This window comes from Phacochoerus africanus, chromosome 3 (assembly GCF_016906955.1).
Source record: "Phacochoerus africanus isolate WHEZ1 chromosome 3, ROS_Pafr_v1, whole genome shotgun sequence".
Taxonomy (NCBI): Eukaryota; Metazoa; Chordata; class Mammalia; order Artiodactyla; family Suidae; genus Phacochoerus; species Phacochoerus africanus.
The window spans coordinates 86,308,464-86,335,450 of NC_062546.1; the positions used below are offsets into that span (position 1 = coordinate 86,308,464).

Consider the following 26,987-nt stretch of genomic DNA (forward strand, 5'->3'; position numbering starts at 1 on the left):
CAGTGTTGTCTCTCCAGCTGCTCAGGTCACTGCAGATACAGGTCCGTCCCTGGTCCATCAAGGTGGGTTAGGATCTAGGCATTGCTGTAATTGAGGTGTAGGTCACAACTGCAGCTCAGATTTGACCCCTGGCCCGAGAACGTCCATATGTTGTGGGTCTGGCCAAAAAAAAGTAAAGTATTTTGAAGTTTGAATATGTATAATTTTTCAAATACTTTCATATATGTGTGTGTGTATATTTCCAGGTTCAATATGAATATGTGAAAAAAGAATTATGAACAATGTTTCCATTAAAGATAATAATAAAAGTAAAAGTTGGCTTTCCAAAAATCTATATAGCTAAAATAATTTTATTTTTGAGTAGACTATACAGTTTCAATATTGATATCAGCTTCTGTAGTTCCTAAATCAAACAATGATGCAAACCTTTTTTCTTTTTCTTTTTTTTTTTTTGTAACTATAGGCCAGTTCAGAATACTTCAGATATTGCCCTCTTCCTCTCTCCCTATAGTATTCTTTATATAGACTTCTAACTTCTGAATTCCCGTATTTGGAACTATAATATCTTACATCTTGCAGTTCAAGCTGCATTCAAAACAAAAGTTTTTATAAAAGATGTGGTCACATTTTTTTTCTCTCTAATATGGGATAAGCAGAGTTTCAGTCACATTAAGTAGTTCAGATTTATAAGCATAAGCAATTGCCCTGCTATTTTCCAAAACCGTATTAAATGAAAAATTATACATGCTGGTGAATTTGTTTGCTTTCTCTGTTCAGCAATGCAAACTTTTGCTCATGAGAGCTGATGATTTCACTTGGAATACTTTTAAATGACATTATTTATTACAAATACTGTAGAAAATAGCATGCCCCCAATCCACAATTCTATCACCTAATCAACCCAAAACAATTTCTTCATTAAATTTCACTGCTGTATCTGATTAGGACATTGTCGGAAAACAATTAGCTCACCTCATGTGATGAACAGACAATAAATTAAAGCATGATATTTTTGAGCACTGCAATATTTCCCTTATTTAGAAACTGTAGAAGTTAAACTGAATTTAGTATAAGAAATCTGAATGAACAGTGTGTAATCAGGTAAATAGCACATGCATCATTAAACCTTTACTGATACTATTTCCAATCTGTAAATAGAAATATAAAATTAATATTGAGCATTCTTGAATAAGGTAAAATCCCTCCCAATTCAAGGAGAAGTGCCCGGTGTCTAAGTTCCAAGTAAAAACACTCCATTTCCTCAATTTTCTGCTCTCTTTTGAGAATGAATGAAATCCCTAGTTTTATTGCTGTCCTTTCTAAAATTAAAAGTGAAATATGAGTTCAATTTAAGATGTATTGCCATGTTTCCCTTGTCAAAATTCCACTATGGTATCATATTCATAATCAGTGTTTCTACTCTAAAAGTTAATATAATAGCATGGTTGCACAGAAAGAAAGCATTATCTCTGTGGAATAAAATGATTATTCTTTTCTTTGTTAAATTATCATTCCTGTGATTATATTTGCACTGAAAGGTGGATGGAAAATAAATTGAAGTACAGACATACACTCATGAAGTCTAGTCAAGTCCTTTGATATTTATTTTAAATGTAATGTATAGTTATCTATCATATTCTGATTGATATTGGGGACTGTTTTACCTAGAGTTTGGGTCAAACTTAACATCCTCACTGCTATTATATTACCCAATATGTGTTAATAGAAAATAGCTTAAGAGTCTTATAACTATAACTATATAAGATGGTCTATGCTATTACATGTGAAATGGAGTGCAACTTATTCCACAGCCTGGATTTGCCCTGATAGATATAAAGCAAGCAAAGCAATTACAAATGTTTGAAGTAAAGTCCAAAGGCTGTAAGGTTGTTACCATGGCTGCCAACAAGAGGTTTTTTGCTTCTACACTTAGAAGCATATTTTGATTCTAGATGCATCATTTAAGTGTAATTTTTATTCTCCATACACTGTGTTCGAACATTTTCCAAAGCTTTAGATTTTTTCTCATGATCATTTTTGATGTGGCCACTCTTCTATCCTTAAAACACACACTCACCAAAGTCTCTGAAAAATGAAAAATATAATCAATCTAGAAGTCTGTGAACAAAATGCATCTCCAGATAAGTACAAATATTGATCGAAGTTTCTTTTTTTTTAATGTTTTGAGATTTTGTTCATCTAGTCCATCCACAGGTGGACTAAAACTTTCAGATCTTGGTATCCTTTCCTTGGCCCATTCAAAGCAAGATCTGAAAATGTGTAAGTGGTAGCATCCCCTGGGTTATTGTCCTGTGAGAATTGTGCAATAAAATATGCGACTTTAGAGCTCCATTCCGGCCTTTTGGATAAACCTGTCTCAAATCTCAGAAATTTGGTTTCATCTTTACATTAATACTTTTATTCAGCAAATACTTGTAAAGTACTATAATGCAGCAGACTTCATACAAAAAAATTAAAGAAGGCACATGCTTGTTATCAACCTTGAGCAGCTAAAAGTCTACAGAATTCCTTTTAAAAATAAGGAAGAGGTAAATGATTTAGGGAGATGTTGAAATATATATTTGTACCAATAAGTCACTGAATTTTTTTGAAGGAAGAGTCTACATATACATAACGGAATGACCTTTATTTTCTGCTTCCAATAGTATAGAAAAGTAGATGTTTTAATAAAACTCTTCCACATCAAAAATTCTAGATTCTGGATATATTTACACCAAAGATGCATTTAAATGGTTGTTCAGTTAATAAATTACATTCTCTGAAAACAGAGCAATTGAGTTAGAAGTGATTAACCACAATTATATCTGTTAAAAATCATACATTTTAAAATAAAATATACTTTCTACATTATTCAAGGATTAAATTACATACATATAATTTAATATTATAGTATGATTATACTATATGTACAGATATTCAATGTAGAAGAAAGACATGGGAAATGCAATAGTAGAATTTAATGAGATAGAAAGTGAAGATGGTTAATTTTAAAAGTGGGCAACTCCCAAAAGAATTAGAAAGGAGGCATAACAGCAAATTTTAAAATTAAAAGAAAATACTGTGAATAATTTATGTCAACAAATTTGAAATGAATAAATTCTAGAAAAAATTACCATATCTGACTTAAGAAACAGACAACATAAATTGTCCCATATTATTAAGGAAATGGAATCAGTGTTTTAAAATGAATTCACATTAGGCACAAGTAGTTTTTAAAAGTGGGTTCTACCAAACATTCAAAAACCTTAGAAATTAAAAAATGAAGGAAATTTCTTTAAGCTGATAGACTTTCATCGAGATTAAATAACATAATCTATAGTGAAACATTACTAATATTTCTTTTAAAAATCAGCATTGAGAAAAAGAATTTGAATAAGCAACAAATATGCACCAAACTAAAGATTACAGTTTTTAAAAATCACCACCTAAGAAAGAGGAAAGCAAGAAAAAAACAACTTAATAGAGAAAGGCATCTCTTGGAATATTGTTGTTAAAGGGAAAAGGGAATATTAGTGATAGAAATTACAAACTCTACAGAAAAAATGTAATTATCTGTTTCTTTTGGTGTAAACAATAGGTTGCTTTTTGGGGTCCTGGTTCTTAGGGAACTAGTGATAAGACTCCTTTAGAAATCAAGAGAGTTACCTAAACTTTCACCACCATTATGCATCTGTAGCCTGTAAAGTCCAATATACTTATAAAGAACTAAATATTGTTGACAATAGATTTATAAAATTATCATATTAATAAACAGAAAGTAGAATAAAATTTCTCTAATAAATAAAGATACTTTCCCCTGAAAACAATGAGACAGAGAAATTCTATAAAACAAATCTCCAAAAACATTTAGCTATTATTAAATAAATATTTGTAGATATAAACTTAGCAAATGAGAAATTCAAAACTTAGGAATGATCTCGTAATTGTAGAAAGAAAAGTTGTAAACCAAAGAGTAACAACTTTCAGCATGGAAATGAAAAAGATAATCCAAAGTAATAACATAAAGTGATTGAAAGATGAGCAAAGATAAATAGAGATTGCTTAAAATATGCTAATAGATATCAACAAGTGAAAGAAAAACAGCTGATAGAGAAGTTCCTTTGTGGTGCAGCAGTTTAAGGATCTGGAGTTGTCACTGCAGTGGCTCTGGTTACTGCACTGGTGTGGGTTTGATGCCTGGCCCAGGAACTTCCACATGCCATGGGTGTGGCCAAAAAAAAAAAAAAGCCAATAGAAAGAGATGAAATAAAGAAGAAAGGATCAGAGTTAAGACAGGAATATAAGATCCACCTAATATGTAATTGGTGATTTCATAGAAAATAACCAAAACAGTGGAAGAGAGGTAACATTTAAAACCACCATCCATAAAAACAAAGATAAACAAATGGGACTTAATTAAACTGAAAAGTTTCTGCACAGCAAAGGAAATCCTAAACAAAATGAAAAGACAACCCACAGATGGGAGAAAATATTTGCAAATGAAGCGACTGACAGGGATTAATCTCCAAAATTTTAAACACCTCCTGCAGCTCAACACCAAAAAAAAAACAACCCCATCAAAAAATGGGAAGAAGATCTAAACATACAATACTCCAAAGGAGACATACAGATGGCCAAAAAACACATGAAAAGATGTTCAGCATCACTCATTATTAGAGAAATGCAAATCAAAACCACGATGAGGTACCACCCTTACACCCGCCAGAATGGCCATCATCAAAATCTACAAACAATAAGTGCTGGAGAACATGTGGAGAAGAGGGAACCTTATTACCCTGTTGGTGGGAATGTAAATTGGTGCAACCACTTTGGAAAATAGTATGGGGATTCCTCAGAAAATTAAAAACAGAATTACCATATGATCCAGCAATCCCACTCCTGGCATCTATCCAGAGAAAACCATCACTTGAAAAGATACATGTACTCCAATGTTCATTGAAGCACTATAAACAATAGCCAAGACATGGAAACAATCTAAATGTCCATCGACAGCGGAGTGGATTAAGATGTGGTAGTTACACACAGTGGAATATTACTCAGCCATTGAAAGGAAAGAAATAACGGCTTTTGCATCAACATGGATGGACCTAGAAATTGTCATGCTAAGTGAAGTCAGTAAGACAGTGAGACACCAGCATCTTATGCTATCACTTACATGTGGAATCTAAAAAAAGGGTACAATGCAGAACAGATACTGACTCACAGACTTTGAAAAACTTATGGTTTCCAAAGGAGACAGGTTGCAGGGTGAGGGGATGTGCTGGGGGTATGGGATGGAAATGCTATAAAATTGGGTGGTGATGATCATTGTAAATGTAATACAATTCATTGAGTAATTTTAAAAAATAGTAAAATAAAATTACAGTTAAAAATTAAATAAATAAAAATAAAACCATGATCCCAAAACAAACCAGAATAATGAAAATGTTCTAGAAAAAAAAGTATCTTTTTTGGGGGGATGGAAAGTATATTATTCAGTTTATTTATAGAAAGATGACTTATAAAGTTAAAAAAAAACCTAGCACCAGATTTCAAAACGCTAAAAAGACTATAAAAGGATTAACTATTAAAAAACCCATTAAACATAATATTTGTAATAAATATGTAAAATATCAGTTTTAGAAAATTATCAGTCATACCAGTAAAAGTGCATTGACTTAACTTATGTACTAAAATTTTAAAAATATTTTTTAGATTGGCTAATGAAACAAAATCCAATTCAATCCTTTATGCGAAATGATTCAGACCAAACAAGAAGAGCTTTCATGCTCCAAAACATTAAGAAGACTAAAAGAAGATATTTTATAACATTCAAGGCCACAAACTGCAAGGAAGATATAATAGGCAAAACTGTGTGTATCTAGCCCCAGATAGGTAGCTACCTTCATAAAACAGAAATGCCAGAAACTACTGAATATGTGGAAGCCTTATTGCACCATTCATTCTCAGTACACACTGAGTCAAGTTGACAAAAAATTAGGTAAGATGATAGATATAGCCTATATTTAGGTTCAAACACATAACAAATGAGATATTACGTATCTCCTTCGAATGTCAGTGGAAAATTGACAAAAGATGAACAGGTCATCTTTTAAAGAATGAATAAGTTCTCAGGTCATCAAGTATATTCATTAGTCATTGTTTTAAAAGGATTAGTAAGTTCTACAAATTAGAAATTATTTTAAAAAATACTATAATAAAAAATAATACACCTAGGAGTTCCTACTATGGTTCAGTGGGATCAGCAGCATCTCTGGAGTGTTCGGACATGGGTTTGATCCCCGGCCAGGTGCAGTGGATTGAGGATCCAGTGTGGATCACAACTGTGGCTTGAATCTGATCCCTAGCCTGGGTACTCCATATGCCGTGGGGTGGCCAAAAAAGAGGAAAAAAAGTAATCCACCTAGAAATCCATAGTACATTTTAAAAGGTTTTTCAACTAGGTATTTTTAAAGTAAATCTAATCAAACAATTTAGTGGAGAATTCAAGTCAAAATTCCACAGTTTATAAGTAATAATAAAAAAAAGAGTGGCAACAGTTTATATTAAAATGTTAGAATAAAGATCATAAATTAGCAAACTTATAAAAATGAAAATGGAAGAATGAAAGTTGAATGAATCTCCCACTCAGCTAGAAAAATATCAGCAAAATGCTGCATCAGAAAGGTAGAAACAATTAAATTTGAGGCAGAAATGAAGTGGTTATAATGAAAAAGGTGGAACTTATAAGTGAAAACATAATGCTTATGCTTTGAAAACATACACACACGGGACACAAAGCACATGCTCATCCAAGCAAAGAAAAAAGAGAGGAAGCAAGCTAATACAAAATTAGAAATGGTTAGTGGGAAATAAACAAAGGACATGTTAATAAATCATTAGAGAGTATTTTGCAGAACTCTATGTCAATTAGTTTGAAAATTTCAGTGAAATGAAAAATTTCATGAAGAAAACACACTTAGTCAAAACTGTCCCCAGAAGAGATGCAGAGCTTAAACTGATTAATGACATAGAAGATGCAGAATGTTATCAAAGAAATACACCAGAAATGAGCACCAGGCCCACATTATTTCATAAAAGAATCTTATTAGACTTTCAAAGGCAATGCCAATACCATTTTTAAATTGTTTGTAGCATGGATTTTCTTTGTAGTTGTTGCTTTTTATTTTGTTGTTTGCCTTTTTATAAAATTTAAATTCCTGGCTTAAAAATATATATGTACACGTGTGTGTGTGTGTGTGTGTGTGTGTGTGTGTGTGTATGAACTGGGGATAATTTACATATACCTCAGCCCTAAGCCAGTCTGTTGTCTTTCCCATCTAGGTCAGGAACAAACAAGGATGCCCATTTTTTCCACTATCATGTAATGTGGTTTTGAAGATATTATTTAATGCTACTGAGACGAGAATAAATAACCAGCCATAAATAACTAGCTCAACATTTTGTGAGCTAGTAGGATAGATATTTAGCATAAAGAAATAAATAGCTTCCATGTATGCAAACAAAAACCACAAACATACACACAGGGTTAAACACAGCAGCATTATTTGAAATGTGCATCATCGGAGACTAGCTGAATAAATTGTGGTACCTCCACACAAGGGAGAACGAGATAAGAATGACTATGATCTGGAGTTCCTACCAGTTAAGAAGAATCTGACAGCAGCACCTCAGGTCACTGCTGGAGCACAGGCTTGATCCCTGGACAATACAGCAGGTTAAAGGATGCAGAGTCGCAACTGTAACATAGGTCACAGCTGCGGCTCAGATTCAGTCCCTGGCCTGGGAACTTCCATATGCCATGGGTGTGGCTGGGGAAAGAAAATGACATAGCAATAGACATAGAGCATACCCCACACAACTCTCTAATTTATAGATCTTTATATAATTAGGTTTAAATTTATATTTACAGTTTTACAATGGTAAATTTTAGTTATCACCCCCACAAAAAAAAGAGTAAGAACCTAGTGAAGAAAAGTTTCTGTTATGTGATGAGGATGGGATGACACTAAGATTTCTGTCAGTGTATATACATATATTTACAAAATATTTTTGACTATGCATATATTTTTAAATAAAAAGAATGACATCAAAGCTTCGACTGAAATACTAGGATAAGGTAATATACCTAAATGTAAATCAAACTGATATGAATTTTAATTGATATTATGACTAAAAACAGATACACATACACACACACACACAAACACACACAAACACACACACACAGAACATATAGAAATCTGTCTATCAGTTCTGTAAAGATCCAGAACTAATAACATTAAAGTAGCAGTGAGCACACCCAAGCCCAGATCATGATATCTAAACATCATAGTCCAGTAGAAAATTTTCTTGGAGAATTTTTGATTATGGATATGAAGGTAAGAAGTAAACTGATCTTAGAACATCTTACTGTGCAGAAAACAAGGAAGTGCTCTAAGACAAACATAATCATTTCCAAAGAGAGGCTAGCTTGAAGGTGTTCCCATTAACAAAGTTTTGTCAATTTTATTGTCATAAAGAATGTACCAGAGTGGAACATATCACATAGTGGTAAGAAGAGGAGGGAGAGAGAGAGGATGAACACATGTGAGGGAAAAGTAAGGGAAATTATTTTTTACAGAAGAATACCACCTAAGCAATTTAGGAAGGACGTTAGAGTTAGATAATCACTTTGAAAAGATTAATGATTCCAGAAAAGGTCGTGAATGGATTCTACCTACCACCACTGAGTGGAAAGTTCATGGAGGAAAAGCTCCTTGCCTAATGTGCAAGTATCATCCTGCTTTTAATTACCAGGCTAAATGTACTTTTATAATGAATATACCTCACAGTTACCCTGTAACCAGCATTGTTAACAATGGGAAGACATGTAATGGTGTACTTCCTAAAAGGAAGCAGAAGTATCCAACATCACCTAGATAATATTCTTGCTGAAAATATTTATCCTAAATTATATCAATAAAAATCAGATAAATCCAAAATGCTTGCTATTCAACAAGAATTTTTTTAGATTTCTTTTATGATTTTTAATTTTTCCGTTATAGTTGATTACAGTATTCTGTCAATTTCCACTGCACAGCCAAGTGACCCAGTCATGTGTATATGTGTGTATGTGTATACATTCTTATTCTCACACTCTCCTCCATAATGCTCTATCACAAGTGACTAGATATAGTTCCCTGTGCTATACAGCAGGATCTCATTGCTTATCCACTCCAAATGCAATAGTTTGCATATATTAACTCCAAACTCCAGGTCTATCCCACTCCCTCCCCCTCCCCATTGTCAACCACAAGTCTGTTCTCCAAATCCAAGAACATATTAGATTCCAGATGCAAGTGAAATAATGCGGTATTTGTCTCTTTCTGCCTTACTTCACTTAGTATGAGAGGCTCTAGTTCCATCCGTGTTGCTGCAAATGGCATTATTTTGTTCTTTTTTATGGCTGAGTAGTATTCCATTGCGTATATATACCACATCTTCTTATTCCATTTTTCTGTCCATGGACATTTAGGTTTTTTACATGTCTTGGCTATTGTGAATAGTGCTGCAGTGAACATACTGGTACATGTATCTTTTTCAAGGAAAGTTTTGTCCAGATATATGCCCAAGAGTGGGATTGCTGGATCATATGGTAGTTTGTAGTTAGTTTTCTGGGTACCCCCATATTGTTTTCCATAGTGGTTGTACCAATTTACATTCCTACCAACAGTGTAGGAGGGTACTCTTTTCTCTACATCCTCACCAGCTTTTGTCATTTTTTGTTTTGTTAATGATGGCCATTTTAACTGATGTGAGGTGGTACCTCATAGTAATTTTGATTTTCATTTCTCCAATAATTAGTGATGTTGAACATTTTTTAAGGTGCTTCTTGCCCATCTGTATATCTTCTTTGGAGAAATATCTATTCAGGTTTTTTGCCCATTTTTCAGTTAGGTTGTTGGTTTTTTTATTGTTAAATTGTATAAGTTGTTTGTATATTTAAGATATTAAGCCCTTGTCAGTTGCATTGTTTGAAATTATTTTCTCCCATTCTGGTTTTTTTTTAATGGTTTCCTTTGCTGTGCAAAGTTTGTCAGTTTGATTAGGTTCCACTGGTTTATTTTAGCTTTTATTTCTGTTGCCTTGGGAGACTGACCTAAGAAAACATTTGTATGGTTGATGGCAGAGAATGTTTTACCTATGTTTCTCTTCTAGGAGTTTTCTGTTGTCTTGTCTAACATTTAAGCTTTTAAGAGTCTTAAAAATGGTCAGTGTTGTAGAGATAAAAAAAAATAGGAAAGCTTTTACTTTAAAAGAGACTAAGGAGTGATACCCCAATGCAATTATATATATAATTATAGATATGGAGTTATTTGGGTTACATAGGGAAAAGTGGAAATTGGAGTATACTATAATACTATATACTATATCTAGATGACATTATGTTTTATTCATAGATATGATATGCAAGTTTATTTTTTTTCTTTTTCTTTTTTTTATTTGTAGGGCCACACCTCCAGCATATGGAAGTTCCCAGGCTAGGTGTCAAATCAGAGCTGTAGCTGCTGGCCTACACCACAGACACTGCAACACCAGATCCAAGCCATGTCTTAGACCCACACCACAGCTCATAGTAACTCCAGATCATTAACTCACTGAGTGAGGCCAGGGATTGAACCTGCATCCTCATGGATGCTAGTCAGATTTGTTTCCTCTTAGCAACCATGGGAACTCCCCGCAAGTTTCTTATATGAGAAAATACTCTTTTTTTTTTTTTTTTTTACTAGGATGAAAGAAGTGTTTATTTCCAGAAATGTCTTTCAGAGAAAGTATTCTTAAAGAGATATGTACCAAAATTTATAGAACCGAAATAGTCTGATGTTTTCAATTTTCAAGTAACTCCACAAAAAAAAGAAGGGAGAGGTCAAACATTCAAAATGTTGACTTCAGTGAATCTAGGTAATGGTTGCATGGGTATGCATGTACTATTCATTAATCTTTCTGTAGGTTTGAATATTTTCTTTAAAAAAGAATAGGGAGATAACAATTTTATGCTCATTAATTTGACAAAAAATTAATAGTCTGATGAAACTAAATGTTGGTGAGGAAATGTGGAGCAACAGAACCTCATTGCTAATAGACTCTATTTTTTTAATGGCCACACCTGAGACATATGGAAGTTCCTGGGGGCTAGGGGTTGAATCAGAGCAGCAGCTGTGACCTACGTGACAGCCACGGCCACCCCAGATCCAAACTACATCAGCTTCAGGCAATGCCGGATCCTTAACTGAGCACGGCCAGGGATAGAACCCACATCCTCAAGGAGACAACATCAGGTCTTTTTTTTATTTGTAGGGCTGAGCCACAATGGGAACTCCAGTAATAGACTCTAAATTGGCATCATTTCAGAAAATAATCTGTCCGTATTGAGTTAGGTAGAAGACATAGCATTTGTCCAAGCAGTTCCAGATATTAGTACTTGTCTCAGAAAATCCTGCCATGTTCACCTGAAAATATTAATAGAATCCTTAATAGACAACTTGTTTCTAAGGGAAAAAAAATTTGCAATCACTCAAATGTCAAAAAAAAAATGATTACTTTTGCAATATCCATACATATAATAAAATGCAACACAGCAATGAAAATAAACTATGACTACAAGCATCAACATGAATTAATCTCAGAAATAATGAAGTGAAAATAGCAAATTGTATAGTCATACACATGCTATAAATGTTAAAAGCATATTACACCCAGTATCTCTTTGGGATGAAATTTGTTGGAAATGTTTTATTTAAAACTGTCCAAACTGCATAGTTGCTCTCATTTAGATGAGTGTTATCAAAGTCCTTTGTCTATACCAACTGCTCAGATGACTCCCAATGTCAGGATGGCAGGCATCCTCACCTAGAGATGTTTTCTGAATAGTTTCCCACAGCACAGGAATAAAGGCACCATCCTACCTGGGTCTGTGTTTATGTGAATGTGTATGCATTCTTGACATTAAAAACAATAAACTCAAGGTGAGCTGAGAATTAAAGAATTAAAAGTGGCAAAGGCATTGAGTACTTTCATGTTGACCAGGGAGATGCTGTTTAAACAAAAAAGAAAATCAGTATTTTCTATTTCTTTGCAGAGTAAAAGTGAGCAAATTATTGTGCGGCATCTGACATCAGGAAACTGGGAAGTGATCAAGATTCTGGCATACGATGAATCAACGCAAAAAATGTGAGTGTTTTTAGTTCTCTAGTCAGGTTGGAAGTCAGAGTTGTGAAAGGCAATCTTTTCTACCAGATTTTTGTGTTACTTACCATGGTCCTAGTCCAAATAGCCTGGTCATATAAAGAACAACCTTTCCTTTAAAGATTTTCCTTATACTTCACCCAGAGAGATACTTGCACAGACACACTTGGGCACATGTGCGCAGGCGCGCACACACACACACACACACACACATACACACACATGCTCAGAGAGATTGAGAGAGAAAGAGTGTGGAAATTGCGAAAATATGTTAAGAAAAAAATATGTTTCCCGAATGGATCAAAATCCTGGGGTTGAATGATAGAACAGCTCTTGCCTGTTCTCTGACAGTTTGAAAATTCAAGTGAAAAACTCAGTGCAGCAAAAATTGATGGGTGCCTGACGTTTGTATTGTTTTCTTTCATGGGCAGTTACTTTCTGAGCACCGAGTCATCTCCCAGAGGGAGGCAGCTGTACAGGTAAGAGGCTTGAGAGATTCTTTCTGCACAGGTTGATTCCTTAGTGGCCACCTCCACTGCACATAGATGGGATGGAAAAATCTGAAGCTTCATTTTCAATATGGTGAGGAGAGAGCCAGCTAGGCACAACAAAAGCTCACATTCTTGGTCCAGTTCCTCAGTCCTCGACCTTTGTGAGCCTGAAGGGTTGGAGCTGGACTGGAGACCATCTTGCTGCTCCTTCTTTATTTTTTCCCTCACTTGTTTTTACAGCCTCAAAATGTCTTCTTCTTTTTTTTTTTTTTTTTTGGAAGTTGGCTTCTGTCAACTACCTGTATCATGAGCATTTATATATTTTCCCCATAGTCTTTTCTTCTGCAAAGCCTCATTTAAAATTTTCAGTGCAATAACATTGTACACATATCACTTTTTTCCTAAACAAAATAAAATACCATGTGAACACTTAGCCAAGTGGATTGAGTGACAGTTTCTCCTTTTTCCTCCTATAGTGTGTGAAATCCATTAATATTGTGATTGAAGCCAGAAGCACTCCTTGCTTATTAAAATAAAGCCATGGAGGTGGAATATTTTCATCTGGCCAATTTTCCCAGATGGAAAGTTATATTCATAAAAAGAGGCTTAAGGTCATTCCTACTTAGTGTGACAATGTCTCCTCACTCAGAAAGCTTTCACCAGGACCTCATGAGAATGACTTTTATTTTTTTTTTCTCTGGCAGGTGACTTATTAATTCTAGACTTCATATACACTTTCTAATTTCCACTTTACAGATCCATTTTTTAAAGTGTCAAAACTGCCATGGCTTATTCTCAGTGGAAATTCATCATGTTTGAAGAAGTGTCACCACTGATTCTTACCAAGTAGCCTAGACTCTCCTTTGAGAGTAAAAACGTGTGTTTAAAGTACCCTAACTCTATTTCACCCACACACTCTTAAGTATGCATAAATTGCTTTCATCTGAAGGGAGCCTTTCCTTTTTATTACATGTCCCAAAATGTCATTTTCATAGTCTTTGTTTTTTTTCTCATAGAGTCTGGAACCCATGTTCTCAATTCTAATGACGAGCAGAGGAAGAACAGCTGTTTATTTAATTAACTGAATCTAATTTTGGTTTAGAGGTCTTAATTAATGTACTGGTCACTTTTTCTTTTTGGTTACCTGAAGCTTATCTTTCTTGAAACTTATACCATGGTTGATACTGATATTACGAATCATCATTTAGAGATGTGGAAATACTTGACCAATGTTTGATTTCTCTCATTTTGTAAAAACTCTTACAGAAAAAAATGACAGTGTCAGAGGATTAGACTTGGCTAAGTTCAGTTAATGGAATTGCCTCATCCACTCCTCCCTTATTAGCCTAAGTTGTGATTTGAATCACAAGGAGTCCTTAGATTTGTGTGCCTGTCTTATGTCTCTAGTGACTGAGGCAGAACAGTAGAACGGTCAATATATCTATGACCTGTACTAGTGCAGCAGCCTGTGTTATAAAGAAAATATAGCACCAATAAATTTCCCTTTAAATGGCTCATCAAGTGCCAGTTGGCTTGACTGTAAGATAATGTTAGTGTTTAACCCAGAAAACTCAATCAATGTCTTGTGTGGGCCATAAAAAATAATAATTGGTTGATTTAATTTATAGCATTAGATCAGAGCTGCTACCATACTCAGTATTATAGTTTTGTCTCAAAATTTGCATTTTTTATTTTAGTAATTTCATAGTCTAAATAATGAGAAAATAGCAATACCCTTTTTTAAGGAACTTGGATCTGAAAAGTTATATGAAAGAGTAGAGAGAGAAAATGTTTTAACTTCTAATTCTGTCACTCACTAAAACACTGGAACACATTCATAGTCTTACTGTGGGTGATGGTTATGCAACATTGTGACTGTAATAAATGACATTGAACTATATACTTGAAAAATGGTTAAAATGGTGAATGTTATTCTATATATATATACCAATTCAAAAAAGAAAAAAAAGGATATGATTTATCATAAATGTGAAAGTAATGTGTTTAAGTGCCTAGTATATTTTAATATTGACTAGTAAAGGGAAATCTTGGATTAAAAAGGGCCGCAAATATTTCAAATGTGAAGCTATGATATTGTGCATGATACTAAACCACTGGTTACCCTCAACTGCTTCTGGTCGTTCCTACACCTGCATCAGCACCACTGTTCCCATCCCCATGCCCATGGCAAGTTGCACATCAAAATCAACATGACTATGATACATGTATAAACATATAGCCAAAATCACATTTCATTGCAAAGTGAAATTGAGAATATTTCACCCAGTCAAATTTTTAAAAATTTATCATTAACTGTGTTTTCACCTATCAGCATAGGTAATTTATGATTAGTATCTATTTATAAAATAAATGTGTCTGTACATGAAATGCAACTTTGGTAAATGCCTCAACCAACCCATCTGACCTTACAAACTGTCATTTGTAGAATAAAGATATGAGTGCTTTTCTTTTTATCTACATCCCTGATGTCTTAAAGTATGTATGATCATTAACATCACCTCTATTTGTCATACAGAAGTAGCTTTTCTTTAACAGAAATTTCAGCACAAGTGTTTAGTGGGAAAATATGGCACTAATACCCAAATCTAATGTTGAATTAGGAAATTATAAGCTTTTTATATGTGGGTAACTTGTGAAAACATTTATTAGTTCTTTCAACTAATATTTTTGCTGAAGATTTATACTTATCTTTGCGGGTAGTTTAAGACTTTATGACAAAATATCTATAAAAATATAAATAAGAATAAGTTATATTGAATCCTGTGGAAGCCAGTTTCTTTATAAGTATATATAAATACATATGTATTACATACATATAGGTATACATAATTTTAGTTTTATTACAGAGAAGAAAGATGTGCTATTTCCTAACATTAGTAATGGAAATTGACTGTGTTTGCAGTTATGGTAAGTCACAATTTACAAGAAAACAATGTAAGTAATTATATAGCTTCCTGTTTATGTTATTAAGTACCTAGAATAGTAGCATTTCTAACTTTTTTTTTTCTTTCCCCAGTGCTTCTACTGAAGGATTATTGAATCGTCAATGCATTTCTTGTAATTTTATGAAAGAACAATGTACATATTTTGGTGCCAGTTTTAGTCCCATGAATCAACATTTCTTATTGTTCTGTAAAGGTAATAGATCCTTTCTGATTTATTTTATTCATTTTATTTGATCAGTATCTGTTACTATCACTAGTAACATTTACCTTAGCTATGTGATTTGCTATTCTTAGTTTATCTAATTTTTTAAGAAGTTGTAAATTAGGAATTTATTTAAATACAAATCGTACCCAATACTTTATTTAAAAGATGGAAATTGGGAGTAAGTCAGTATGGACACATGTATATGGTCAATAAGTGCTGTTTGACATGGACCTTTTAAAAAAGTGAATAAACATATTTACATCAGCAAAGTCATGCTAGAATAATAAACTAATTTACCTAGACTTTAGGAAAAGCAGTAGTTTTCTTATTAAAATAATGGCTTAGTTGTTAAATTTTTGATCTACAGAAATTTAATCCCATGGATCTAGCCCCCTTCAATTCTGAGAAATTATGTTTTCCCCTGTTATTCCTTCTATCTGGTAAGAGTATCCTATAGTCTTACATAGTGGTATGATATCTCTAGGTTATACTGATAGGAATCATTTTCTATTTAATGGGATACTGTGTTTTCCAGAGATGAAATGGGATATGTCGTCTTATACTGTGATGGATTGAGTGCTCCTGCTCCAGCTGGTACTTAAATAGTCCTGTTTTAAGACACCATGAGGAATAGACCAATACTTGCTCTTTTTAGTTACTTTCTCTCTTGACATCTGAAATAAAGTAATTAAAAGAGAGAAGTACTTGTTTGATGACACTAGAGGAACACCATTATACCCCTAGATAGAATTCCTTAGAGAAGTGAAGTTTCAAGATACCATCTTAAGGTTACACCTGCATTAATCACTATATTCGAAAGATTTAACAATTCCTGTTATATATTTTAATTAACATATAATTAGCTCCATTTTTTAGTTTGTCTCATTGTTGAAATATTTCTAATATGACGTGTTCTTTCTTTCTTGCCTGAGTGGTAAATAAAACTTAATCTTGGATGAGAGGATGAAGGGTCACAGGGTTGTGAATCAACTTTCTGAACATCAGTGACTTCTCTATAAAGGACTAGAGAAAAAGAGAGTAAAGTACATAAGACTGGGTAAAACCATAGAAATATAAAAGTGCAGGACATTTTGGAGAAGGGAGGATTTTAACAATAATCTTGCAAATATTTTCTTTCCCCATGTGTTCTTACTCTTCTGATTAAAATATCCATAGAAAGGAATAAAATCTATCAATCTGGTTTCTGTTTCCTTATGTTTTAACCATGAAATGCTTACATTTGGAAAAAAGAATGCTGCCATGTAACCTTCCAGTTATTATTACTTTGATGTCTTTCAAATGTTAATACCTACATTTCTAAAATCCAGGTCCAGGGGTTCCAGTGGTCAGTCTACATAGCACGGACAACCCCACAAGTAAGTGCACAAACATGGCAATGCAGAATAGTCAGGGATGGCAGTGGTCTTTCGTATTATATTATTTACTCTGAGTGTCATACTCTATAGGACTATCTTCAGAGGAGTCCCCAGCATGGGGAAAGCCATGTAGCCACCACCAACTTGATCTTGTATGTATAAGAGAAACAGTAAACAAGTGGTTTGAGCTGTGTTACAACTGGAGTTGGATCTTATATGCCTAAAATAGGGTGTCTACTGTGTCACTTTGAATGAGGAATGATTGATGAAGCACAGTTAGGCACATTTCAGCCTACTGGCCCCTTAGTGCTCTGGTTCACTCCTTCTTGAGCCTCATACAGATTACTCCTCCAGAGCAACACATTTACTTTTGGAACATTTATGAAAAATGTATGGTTTTATATATTTTCTATCTTATTTATTTCAGTTATTCAGGTCTAGTTTTATATATTCAGTTATTCTTTTATATAATTATTTGTCCAGCATTTACTGAATGAGAACTTAACTTCATCAGACCATATGACAGAGGCTGTTAAGATACAGTCCATGTATTTAAGGACTTTAAGATTAGAGTATATAAATAAAACCATGGTTGAGCTAATCTTAAAAATGAATTGCAAGATTGCTTCCTGCCTCTTTTCTTTCCTTTCTCCTATCCTTCTTTTCCTTCTTTCAATTAAAAAAAATTATCTGACCAACATTTTCATGCTCTAATGATTTACCATAGTCTACTATAACCTAGTAAATTAGGCCTCTATTTATTAACACATTTGCGCCTCAGACCACTGCCCTATTTGTTAATTTTATTATTCTTTTTACAGATGAGGAAACTGAGTCATAAACAATTTAAAAACTTGGCTAGAGTCACTTTAACATAATAGTTGGTAGAGCCAAGAATCAATATAATGGCAACTTATTCTGTTGTTGTTTCTCTCTCATCACATACTTAGATTTAAATAAGAGTCTGTCTTAAATATTTTGACTTAAAAGAGATATAGGCATAAAAGTGTAATGCTGAGTGACAAATATTAGTTTTAGAAACCAGAGAGAGAGCTTTTATACTCTTCAAATACCAACATATGGAGACTCCCTGCTTATTCTGAGAAAAAAAACAAACTTCTAAATAGTTAATGGCATTTTGTGTGGTTGGAAATTGGTTAGCACATCTTTTAGTTTCTACTTGTCAGTATAGGTCCTAAAGAGGTTATTGTAAACAAATTAAATCTGTTGAATATTAACACTAACAGCAACAATAATGATCATAAAGATAGTATATTTGATAAAATAGAAAGAAGCTTGAATTTCATAAAGAGAAAAATTAGTGTATAAAATGAGTCTGTCATATAGCTTTTGTGGGACCTGAGACAAGTTAGTATCTCACTGAATCAGTTTTCTCATATGAAAATTACAAAATGACTTTTCTGTGAAGATGAGTTATATTTGCAACATAGGAGGCACTCAATAAACAGCAATTGTTTGTTATATCACATATTCTGCCAAAATGATAATAAAAAAATTCCCAGCCTAACTTTAATTTTATTCTACTGTTAAAATGCAATGTTGTTTTCTAATAACTGATGTTATAAATCATGAAACATTTTCATCAAGAGAAATCTTTCTGATTTTCCCATTTATAAGTTAATTTTGATAGTTTCAGGGTCAAGAAAAACAAGAAGCAACTGTAAACAGTGACCAAAGGCTTAATTTTCTTTTCAGAACACAATTACTACTGAGATAAAATTTATATTTGATTGCAAGTAAATCTTCAGGCTAATGGATGTTCAGGTTAATCTTTGTTAAACTAATGAATCAGTCAGAACTCATTTTGGGGCCATATGAAGTAGAATAAAGCATGAAAAATATTTTGAAAAAAGAAAAATGAAAATATTTAACCAACATGGAAAACCTTTAAACCCACTAGTTATCAAAGAAATGCAAAGTAAAACACTGCCAAGTAATTTTTCCTAACAAATTAATAACATCAAAAATTTACATTGCTAATGAGGATATAATGAGGCTCTCATAACTTGCTGGTAGAAATATAAATTACAGTAAATCTTTTGGAAAAAATAACTCAGCCATAAGCATTAAGTCTTTTATGTCTATTTACTCTGTATTATTCCTTTTAATGGTTTTTATTGAGGAGAGAACTGTAAATAGAGAAAATTATAACCATGCTACTGATAATAGTGAAAAAATAATATAAATAATGAAAGGGGGGTTTGTAAATAAACTTTAATGGAATAGTAATGTGTGCCCTGTATATCTTCTATTTGTCTTCTCAGAACCACTCTTAATTTTTTTTTTTCTCTCCCATGGTCTGTACCCCAGAGGAGTTTGTATTGATGACTTAAATTCTGCTGCCATTTGGCTGCCAATTGGATTCAGCTAAAGTGAATTCTCTGGGTGACTGAAGAGAGGCTGAAAAGTGACTTTAGAGTATCTGTTTATCCAGTGCTTTCCCTGTGGAGTCACCCAAGTGGCTATGACTCGGGTGAAGGTCATTGGATCTTTCCCACTACCGTCTCCAAGGAACTGCTCTCTCCCCTTGACCTGCAGGCCCAGCCACTGTCATAAGCCCTGGGTTATGGTACTTTCTCTTATGATACTCCTGCCCATTGTCCAGTATTTATCAATAGTTTTTTATTAAAATTTCATCAAATTGTTCTAATAAAGTTGCCACCAGTTCCCCTCTAGGATTACAAATTTAAAAGAAAAATGTTTATAAAAGTTAATTCTTCAAAAATGTTTAGCAAGGGGTTCCTGCTGTGACACGGTGGGTTAGAATCTGACTGTGATGGTTCAGGTTGCTGCAGAGACATGGGTTTGGTTTACAGCACAGCAGGTTAAAGGATCTGGCATTGTCTCTGCAGTGACTCAGGTCACAGCTGCAGCTCAGATTCATTCCCTGGCCTGGGAACCTCCATAGAAGAGGCCATTTAAAAAAAAAGAAAGAAAAAAGAAGTGTTTAAGCTGTATTTCCAAGTGATTAAGGAGCTCAAATATGTATCCCCCTTAAACAAAATTATTGAAAATGCATGAAAAATTCCAGAAGACAATATTCACAAATGGTAAAAGTCTTGCATTTACCTAGAAGCCTTTCACATAATTTTCTGTTACTTTTTCCTTGAGTATTTTCCCAATGTTCTAAAATGAATATATATTACCTTTATAATGAAAAAGAAGCCCTTCATCAAAATGTCTGGAGACTTGAAAAAGTATAAATATGTAAAATTTTACCTAGTGTTCCAGAAATCCTTTTGTCTCATGTTACTATCATTCCTTTTCCTCTTTTTAGGCTTTCATCTTTTTGTTTCTTGTAATTTTGCATATGTGATTGTTTTCTTTCTTTTGCTTTAATTCACTTTTTAATCTCAAGAAAACTAGCAAAAAAATTTGGCAATTTATAAAAGGGTAATATACTGTGTCTATGAGGTTTACCTGAGGAATCCTTAATTGCTATAACATTTAATAATTAATCAATGCAACTTACTATATTATACTATCAATAAGCAAAGGGATTTAGAGTAGTATTTTATTAAAAATGAAATAATAATAATAAAGTAATAACAAAAACTGAACTGGAAGATAAAGGGAATTATTTAATTTGATGAATAGTATCTACAAAAATACTACAGGGGATATTATACTTAATCTTAAAGATAATGCATCTCCTCCAAGACTGGAAAAAAGTAAAGAATGTCTGCTCTCACCACTTCTTTGCAACATTATATTAGAAACTTAGCCAGTGAGATGAAGTAAAATAAATATAAGTCAAAAAACTGTCTTTATTGGCAGAAGATACACTTGTAAAAAAATAAACAAAAATATGGATTCTACACCTAATTAGAAATAATTAATGAATTTATCATTGTTATTACAAGTATATATTAATATACAAAATTCAAATATTTCATATATACAAGGCAGTGAAAAATTTAAAAATAGTTCAATTAACTATTTAAAATAATATCATAAAGTATACACTATCCAATAATACATCTAATAAAAATGTGTCAGTCTACTAAAATAAAAATAAGTATTTCTGGGAAAAATTAAAGACAAATGGAGTCTTTAACACACACATACATATTTACGGATAAGAAAGATCTCTATTTTTAGTGTATAAAATGTCCCCAATAAATCTACAGATTTAATATATCAATCACAATTCCAGCAAATCACAGATGCTTCTCTTTCTTCATGTTTTGTTAATTCTCTGACTCTCTCTCTCTCTTTTTTTTTTTTGGTGTTTTACTTTTTATATTATCTGTTGCTATATTGTCAAATTCATTAATCTTTTCTTGTGTAGTATCTAATATGCTCTTAATCTCATTGAATATTTTTTCATTTCAGATCATATAGATCTTAGATCTTTTGTGTATTTCAAATTTTGCAGTTTTTGTTTTTAGAATTTTAACTTGTTTCTTTTTTAAATGTCTTTCATATTTATCCTTAATATCCTTAGGCTTTTTTTTTACCTTAATCAGCATATGGAATGTAATTATAATCTCTGTTTTAATGTCGGTGTCTATCCATGATATGCACCTGTGTCATTTCTCTAGGTTCTTTCTATTGAATAAAATTTGTACTCATCATGGGTGACATTTTCCTGATGTTTTGCATGCCTGGTAACTTTGCATTAGAATTCAGGCATTGTGAATTTTATATCATGGGATGATAGATAACTTTGTAGTATTTTAAATATATTTTTAAGCAGCACAGTAATATCATCAGATTTTCATTTTGAAAACACAACAGTGATTCCAAGTATAAGGTCAACTGGAGACAATTTCAATGCAATAAGGAAATTCAGTTAGAAAACTGTTGTTGTAATCCAGGAGAGAAATTATGAGAGATTAGTCTGTGCCTAGCACAGTGCCTGCCAAATGGTAAAACTGTATAATTATTTGTTGTATTGCACTGATTCTTGATCAACATGTAGCAGTTATTTACACTACCCTTTTTGATTTATAGAATATTTTATATTGGAAAATAATTCTATGCTGAAAGACACTATCCTGAAGAAGAAGATAGTAAAGTCAGAAATTAAAACGCTTCATATTGACGACTATGGTAAAGTTTGGTGCATGCTGTGTTATTAAAGAACAACTTTCTCTGCACCTTATTGTTTTTCCTGTAAATGACTCTCCGTCTTTAATATTTTGCTCTTTCTTTAAAAGAACTTCCTTTACAGTTGTCCTTTCCCAAAGATTTTACGGACCGAAATCAGTATGCTCTTCTGTTGATAATGTAAGTATTTTATTTGTTTTTGAAATAAAGGACTCTAAAGATTTTATAATTTTTCTTATATCTCACATGACAGTATTCTGATTAAAAAACAACAGAGGAAATCTTATGTGTGCAGTTAACTGGAACAGCTGTCAGTTATATGAATTCCTCAAGGATACCACCACTAAATAATATGGAGGGATGTATAATTGTTTGTACTTCTTGCATTCCAAATTGAGCTCAGTGTTACCACTGGGAATAATCACACATATAGTTTGGTTTATGGATGTTTTCTTAGCATTTACTCAAGTTCTGTGCTCCTTTTTTTCCTTAATAAATGATATTGGTCTATAATTTTCTTTCTTTGGGATATATTTGTCATATCAGAGTTATGCTAGATTTATAAAAGCCATTTTTTTAAAATTGTGGTGAGAACACTTAACATGAGATCTACCCTCTGAACAAGATTTTATGTATCCAATAGTGTTGTTAACTGCAGGTACAATATTGTACAACCAATCTCTAGGATTCATCTTGCATGACTGAAACTTTATACCCATTGAATAGCAACTCTCCATTTCCCTCTCCCCTCCAGCCCCTGGCACCTGCACTCTGCCAAGTCCAAGGACCATCCATCCTGCACACTGCTTCTATGAGTTTGATTCTTTTAAATGCCTCATATAAGTTAATTACGTGGTATTTGCACTTCTTGTGACTGTTTATTTCATATAGCATGTTTTTAGGGTACATCCACATTTTCACATGCTTACATGTGAAAGGCTTACCTTATTTCTTTTTTTTTTCTTTTTTCTTTTTTTGTCTTTTTGCCATTTCTAGGGCTGCTCCCGCGGCATATGGAGATTCCCAGGCTAGGGGTCAAATTGGAGCTGTAGCCTCTGGCCTACGCCAGAGCCACAGCAATGCGGGATCCGAGCCGAGTCTGCAACCTACAGCACAGCTCACGGCAACGCCGGATCCTTAACCCACTGAGCAAGGGCAGGGACAGAACCCGCAACCTCATGGTTCCTAGTCGGATTCGTTAACCACTGCGCCACCATGGGAACTCCTTACCTTATTTCTTGATGCAACAATGAGGAAACACTTCTTTCCACTGCGGAAACAGTTGAGTTATATTTATATCTCTCAAATCACTTTTCCTTCCTGGATTTATGCCCATCAGGAAGCAGATCCCATCCTCAGAAAAACCTGACTTAGGTTTTTCCAACTTGGAACTGGAATTGGAATTGATTCCCTTCATACTTTCTGTGAGACTATATTGTGACTTATAGTATTGGGCACAGAAGCCCTCTGCTGTTTATGGATTAACTAACTTGATATTGATGTAGAATTGTATTCCTGAGAGTTATTTTCCTTACTAAGTACCCAGCTAACATATTGCTATGAGAGTGCTTAAAATTGTCTACAATTATTCAGAGCTTTAGCAGGAAGAGTAAAAATGAAAATAACATTACTTTTCATGACCACTGAAGGTGGAAAATAGTATTCAGTCTGTGAAATCAAATTGCCTGGCTTCAAATTTCAGTTTTATTGTTTACTAGCTGTATGTCCGTGAACAAGTTACTTAATTTCTTGTAAGGTTTGGTTTTTCCAGATATAAAATGAGCATTACAATACAGCCTATGTTTTGAGGCTGCTTTTTAGATTAAATGAAATAACATATAAAGTGCCTCACACATACGATTCTTATACTCATTATGACTATAATTCACTCTTTTTATATAGACTGCATTGATTTAGTTTTTTTTTAAGAAATAGAGGCAATTTGTCATTTTATTTTAATAAGCAAAATATCACAGAAAATACAATGCTTAATATCTTCACTTACTCCAGTATTTATTCCTAACTCTAATACCTTGACCTAACTTTGTTTCTTGTGTCTAGACCTTTCTCCTTTGTCTCTAATGGCCAGAGGCCCTGAAAGTTTTTGCTATCTTCCTTGGCAAGGTTCTTACTCTTTTCGTAACTTAACTCCTCTTGTATCTTCTCTTTCATTTAGTTGTCTTCAATTCTTCCTTTTTTCAATCAAATTACAGTTGATGTATAGTGTTTATGGCATACAGAGAAGTTCAGTATATATGTATATATCAATATATAATGAATATATATAAGAATATGTACATATAAGAATATATATATACATATTCTTTCTCGAATTCTTTCCCACTACAGTTTATTAAAAGATATTGCCTATAATTCCTGGTGATACAGATTAGGTACTTGTTTCTTATCTGTTTTACATATAGTAATGTGTATGTGTTAACTCCAAATTCCTAATTTAGCCTTCCTCCCTCCTTTCCCCTTTGGTAACCATAAATTTGTTTTGTATGTCTGTGAGTCTATTTCTGCTTTATAAATAAGTTCATTTGTATCCTTTTTTTTAGATTCCATATATAAGTGATATTTATATAAGTATATAAGTATTTATAAGTATATAAGTATTTATCATTTTCTGTCTGACTTCACTTAGTATGATAATCTCTAGGTCCATCCACATTACTATAAGTGGCATTATTTCATTCTTTTTTTGTGGATGAGTATTCATTTCTTATTTGAACTATATATGTGGTTTGTTAGGTAAAATATCTAAGGCATTAAAATGAAAAAAAAAATGGAAAAAAATTTCAACTGCATCTTTAGCCTTGGTCATATCTCCTCTTGGGAAAAGGGATTGTCCTTTTCATTCACTGAAAAATAAGGCTTCTTAGGGAAAGGAACCCTATAGACATCCTTTCTTGAAGCATGATTTAAGTGCAGACAAATGTGTAGACCCTTCACCCATTTGCATATCTACTGTCTCCAGGGTGTGTCACTCTTTGGGGGAAGTAAACAAGAGTTCAAATTCTCTCTGTATCATTGAGTCAGAGAAGCCAACTGTCTCATCCTGCCATCAGATATGTGCTTTGGTTTGGATGATTTTTATTTCATAAGAGGAATATAAGGAAAAGCACAAGACTCAATTTTCTTATTAGAAGGGAATAGTCGAAGTTTCCATGGTGGCTCAGTGGAAACGAATCTGGCTAGCATCCATGAGGATGCAGGTTCGATCCCAGGCCTTGATCAGCGGGTTAAGGATCCGCCATTGCTGTAAACTGTTGCAGACAAGACTCATCTGGCATTGCTGTGGCTGCGATGTAAGCCAGCAGCTACAGTTCCAATTTGACCCCTAGTCTGGGAACCTCCATAAACTATGGGTTCGGCCCTAAAAATACTAAAAAAAAAAAAAAAAAAAGGAAAGACATGGAGTTCCTGTCGTGGCTCAGTGGAAATGAATCTGACTAGCATCCATGAGGACGCAGGTTCTATCCCTAGCATTGTTCAGTGGGTTAAGGATCCGGTGTTGCTGTGAGCTATGGTGTAGGTCACAGACGCAGCTCAGATCCTGCATTGCTGTGGTTGTGGCCTAGGCCTGCAGCTGTAGCTCTGATTTGACCCCTAGCCTGGGAACCTCCATATGCTGTGGGTGCAGCCCTAAAAAAAACAAAAAAAAAAAATGAAGGAACAGTAGTCAAAGATTTTTTTAGACACAGGATAGTAAAGGCTTAGGAGTCAGGTAGGCCTGTGTTTAAATATCATTTCAAAGATTTACCTGTACATTCCTTGATTTTTCTAAGCTTCAGTTTACTTATAAATAAATTGAAGACAATAACAAAGAAAAATCTATATAACCCTGTCACCATAGTGTCTGGAAGAGTATAAACATTTGCACTTAGTGTTTAATAAATTGCAACCATAACCATAGTTTTTTATTAGTAGTAATAGTAATTTCAATACTAAAAATTATCAATATAAACACGTAATAATGTACTTTAGCATCCATAAAATTATTTAATAGACATTACTAAGGCAGAAAAATAATGTAATTAAGCCTATAGGATATACTTTGCTACTTTTTCTGTTTATGAAGAGAAAAATGAAGGTGAGTATTAACTCATTACTTTTCATTCATTTTCATTTGCTGATTACACTAAATATTAATTTACTTTATCCAGATTCTTTAGTTTTCAGGGGTAAATTCTCAAAATTTTATAGAATATGACTTACAATGCCAAACTGAGGATTTTTTTTAATTTTATATTTATAAAATGATCTATTGCTTTAAGCTACATGATCATCCTTAAAATATTTATGCTTGGAAACCTATATAGGTCAAAAGGGCTTAAGTAAAGTGTTTTCTTAGATCGTTTATCATTTAATGGCATTTTTTTCTCTAGATTAAATCCTGTGTTTAGTGATAAGTGGACTCCCCTCTTTAAAAAAGAAAATAATAATAATTTACTGTTTTTCTTTAAATGGGCCGTTTGACAGTGAAGAATAATAAAGTAACTATTATTTAAATGAGCCTAAGAGATGATTTCATGATTTTGGTGTCACTACTTTATTGTTATTCTGTGCATCTAGTACCTGACAGACTGTGAGTTATTTCTTCATCTATAGAAATAGGTTTATA

The 26,987-nt window shown here is 33.3% G+C and overlaps 1 protein-coding gene across 1 annotated transcript in view; it reads left to right on the forward strand.

The window, feature by feature from the left end:
• Positions 1–26,987, forward strand: part of DPP10 (dipeptidyl peptidase like 10) — a 113,249-nt gene that overhangs the window by 46,902 nt on the left and 39,360 nt on the right. Inside the window, exons 7-12 of the mRNA XM_047772090.1 lie at positions 12,143–12,234; positions 12,681–12,728; positions 15,778–15,899; positions 17,240–17,287; positions 22,265–22,363; positions 22,471–22,540. Coding sequence (XP_047628046.1) covers positions 12,143–12,234; positions 12,681–12,728; positions 15,778–15,899; positions 17,240–17,287; positions 22,265–22,363; positions 22,471–22,540 — 479 coding nt within the window. The remainder of the gene's footprint in view (positions 1–12,142; positions 12,235–12,680; positions 12,729–15,777; positions 15,900–17,239; positions 17,288–22,264; positions 22,364–22,470; positions 22,541–26,987) is intronic.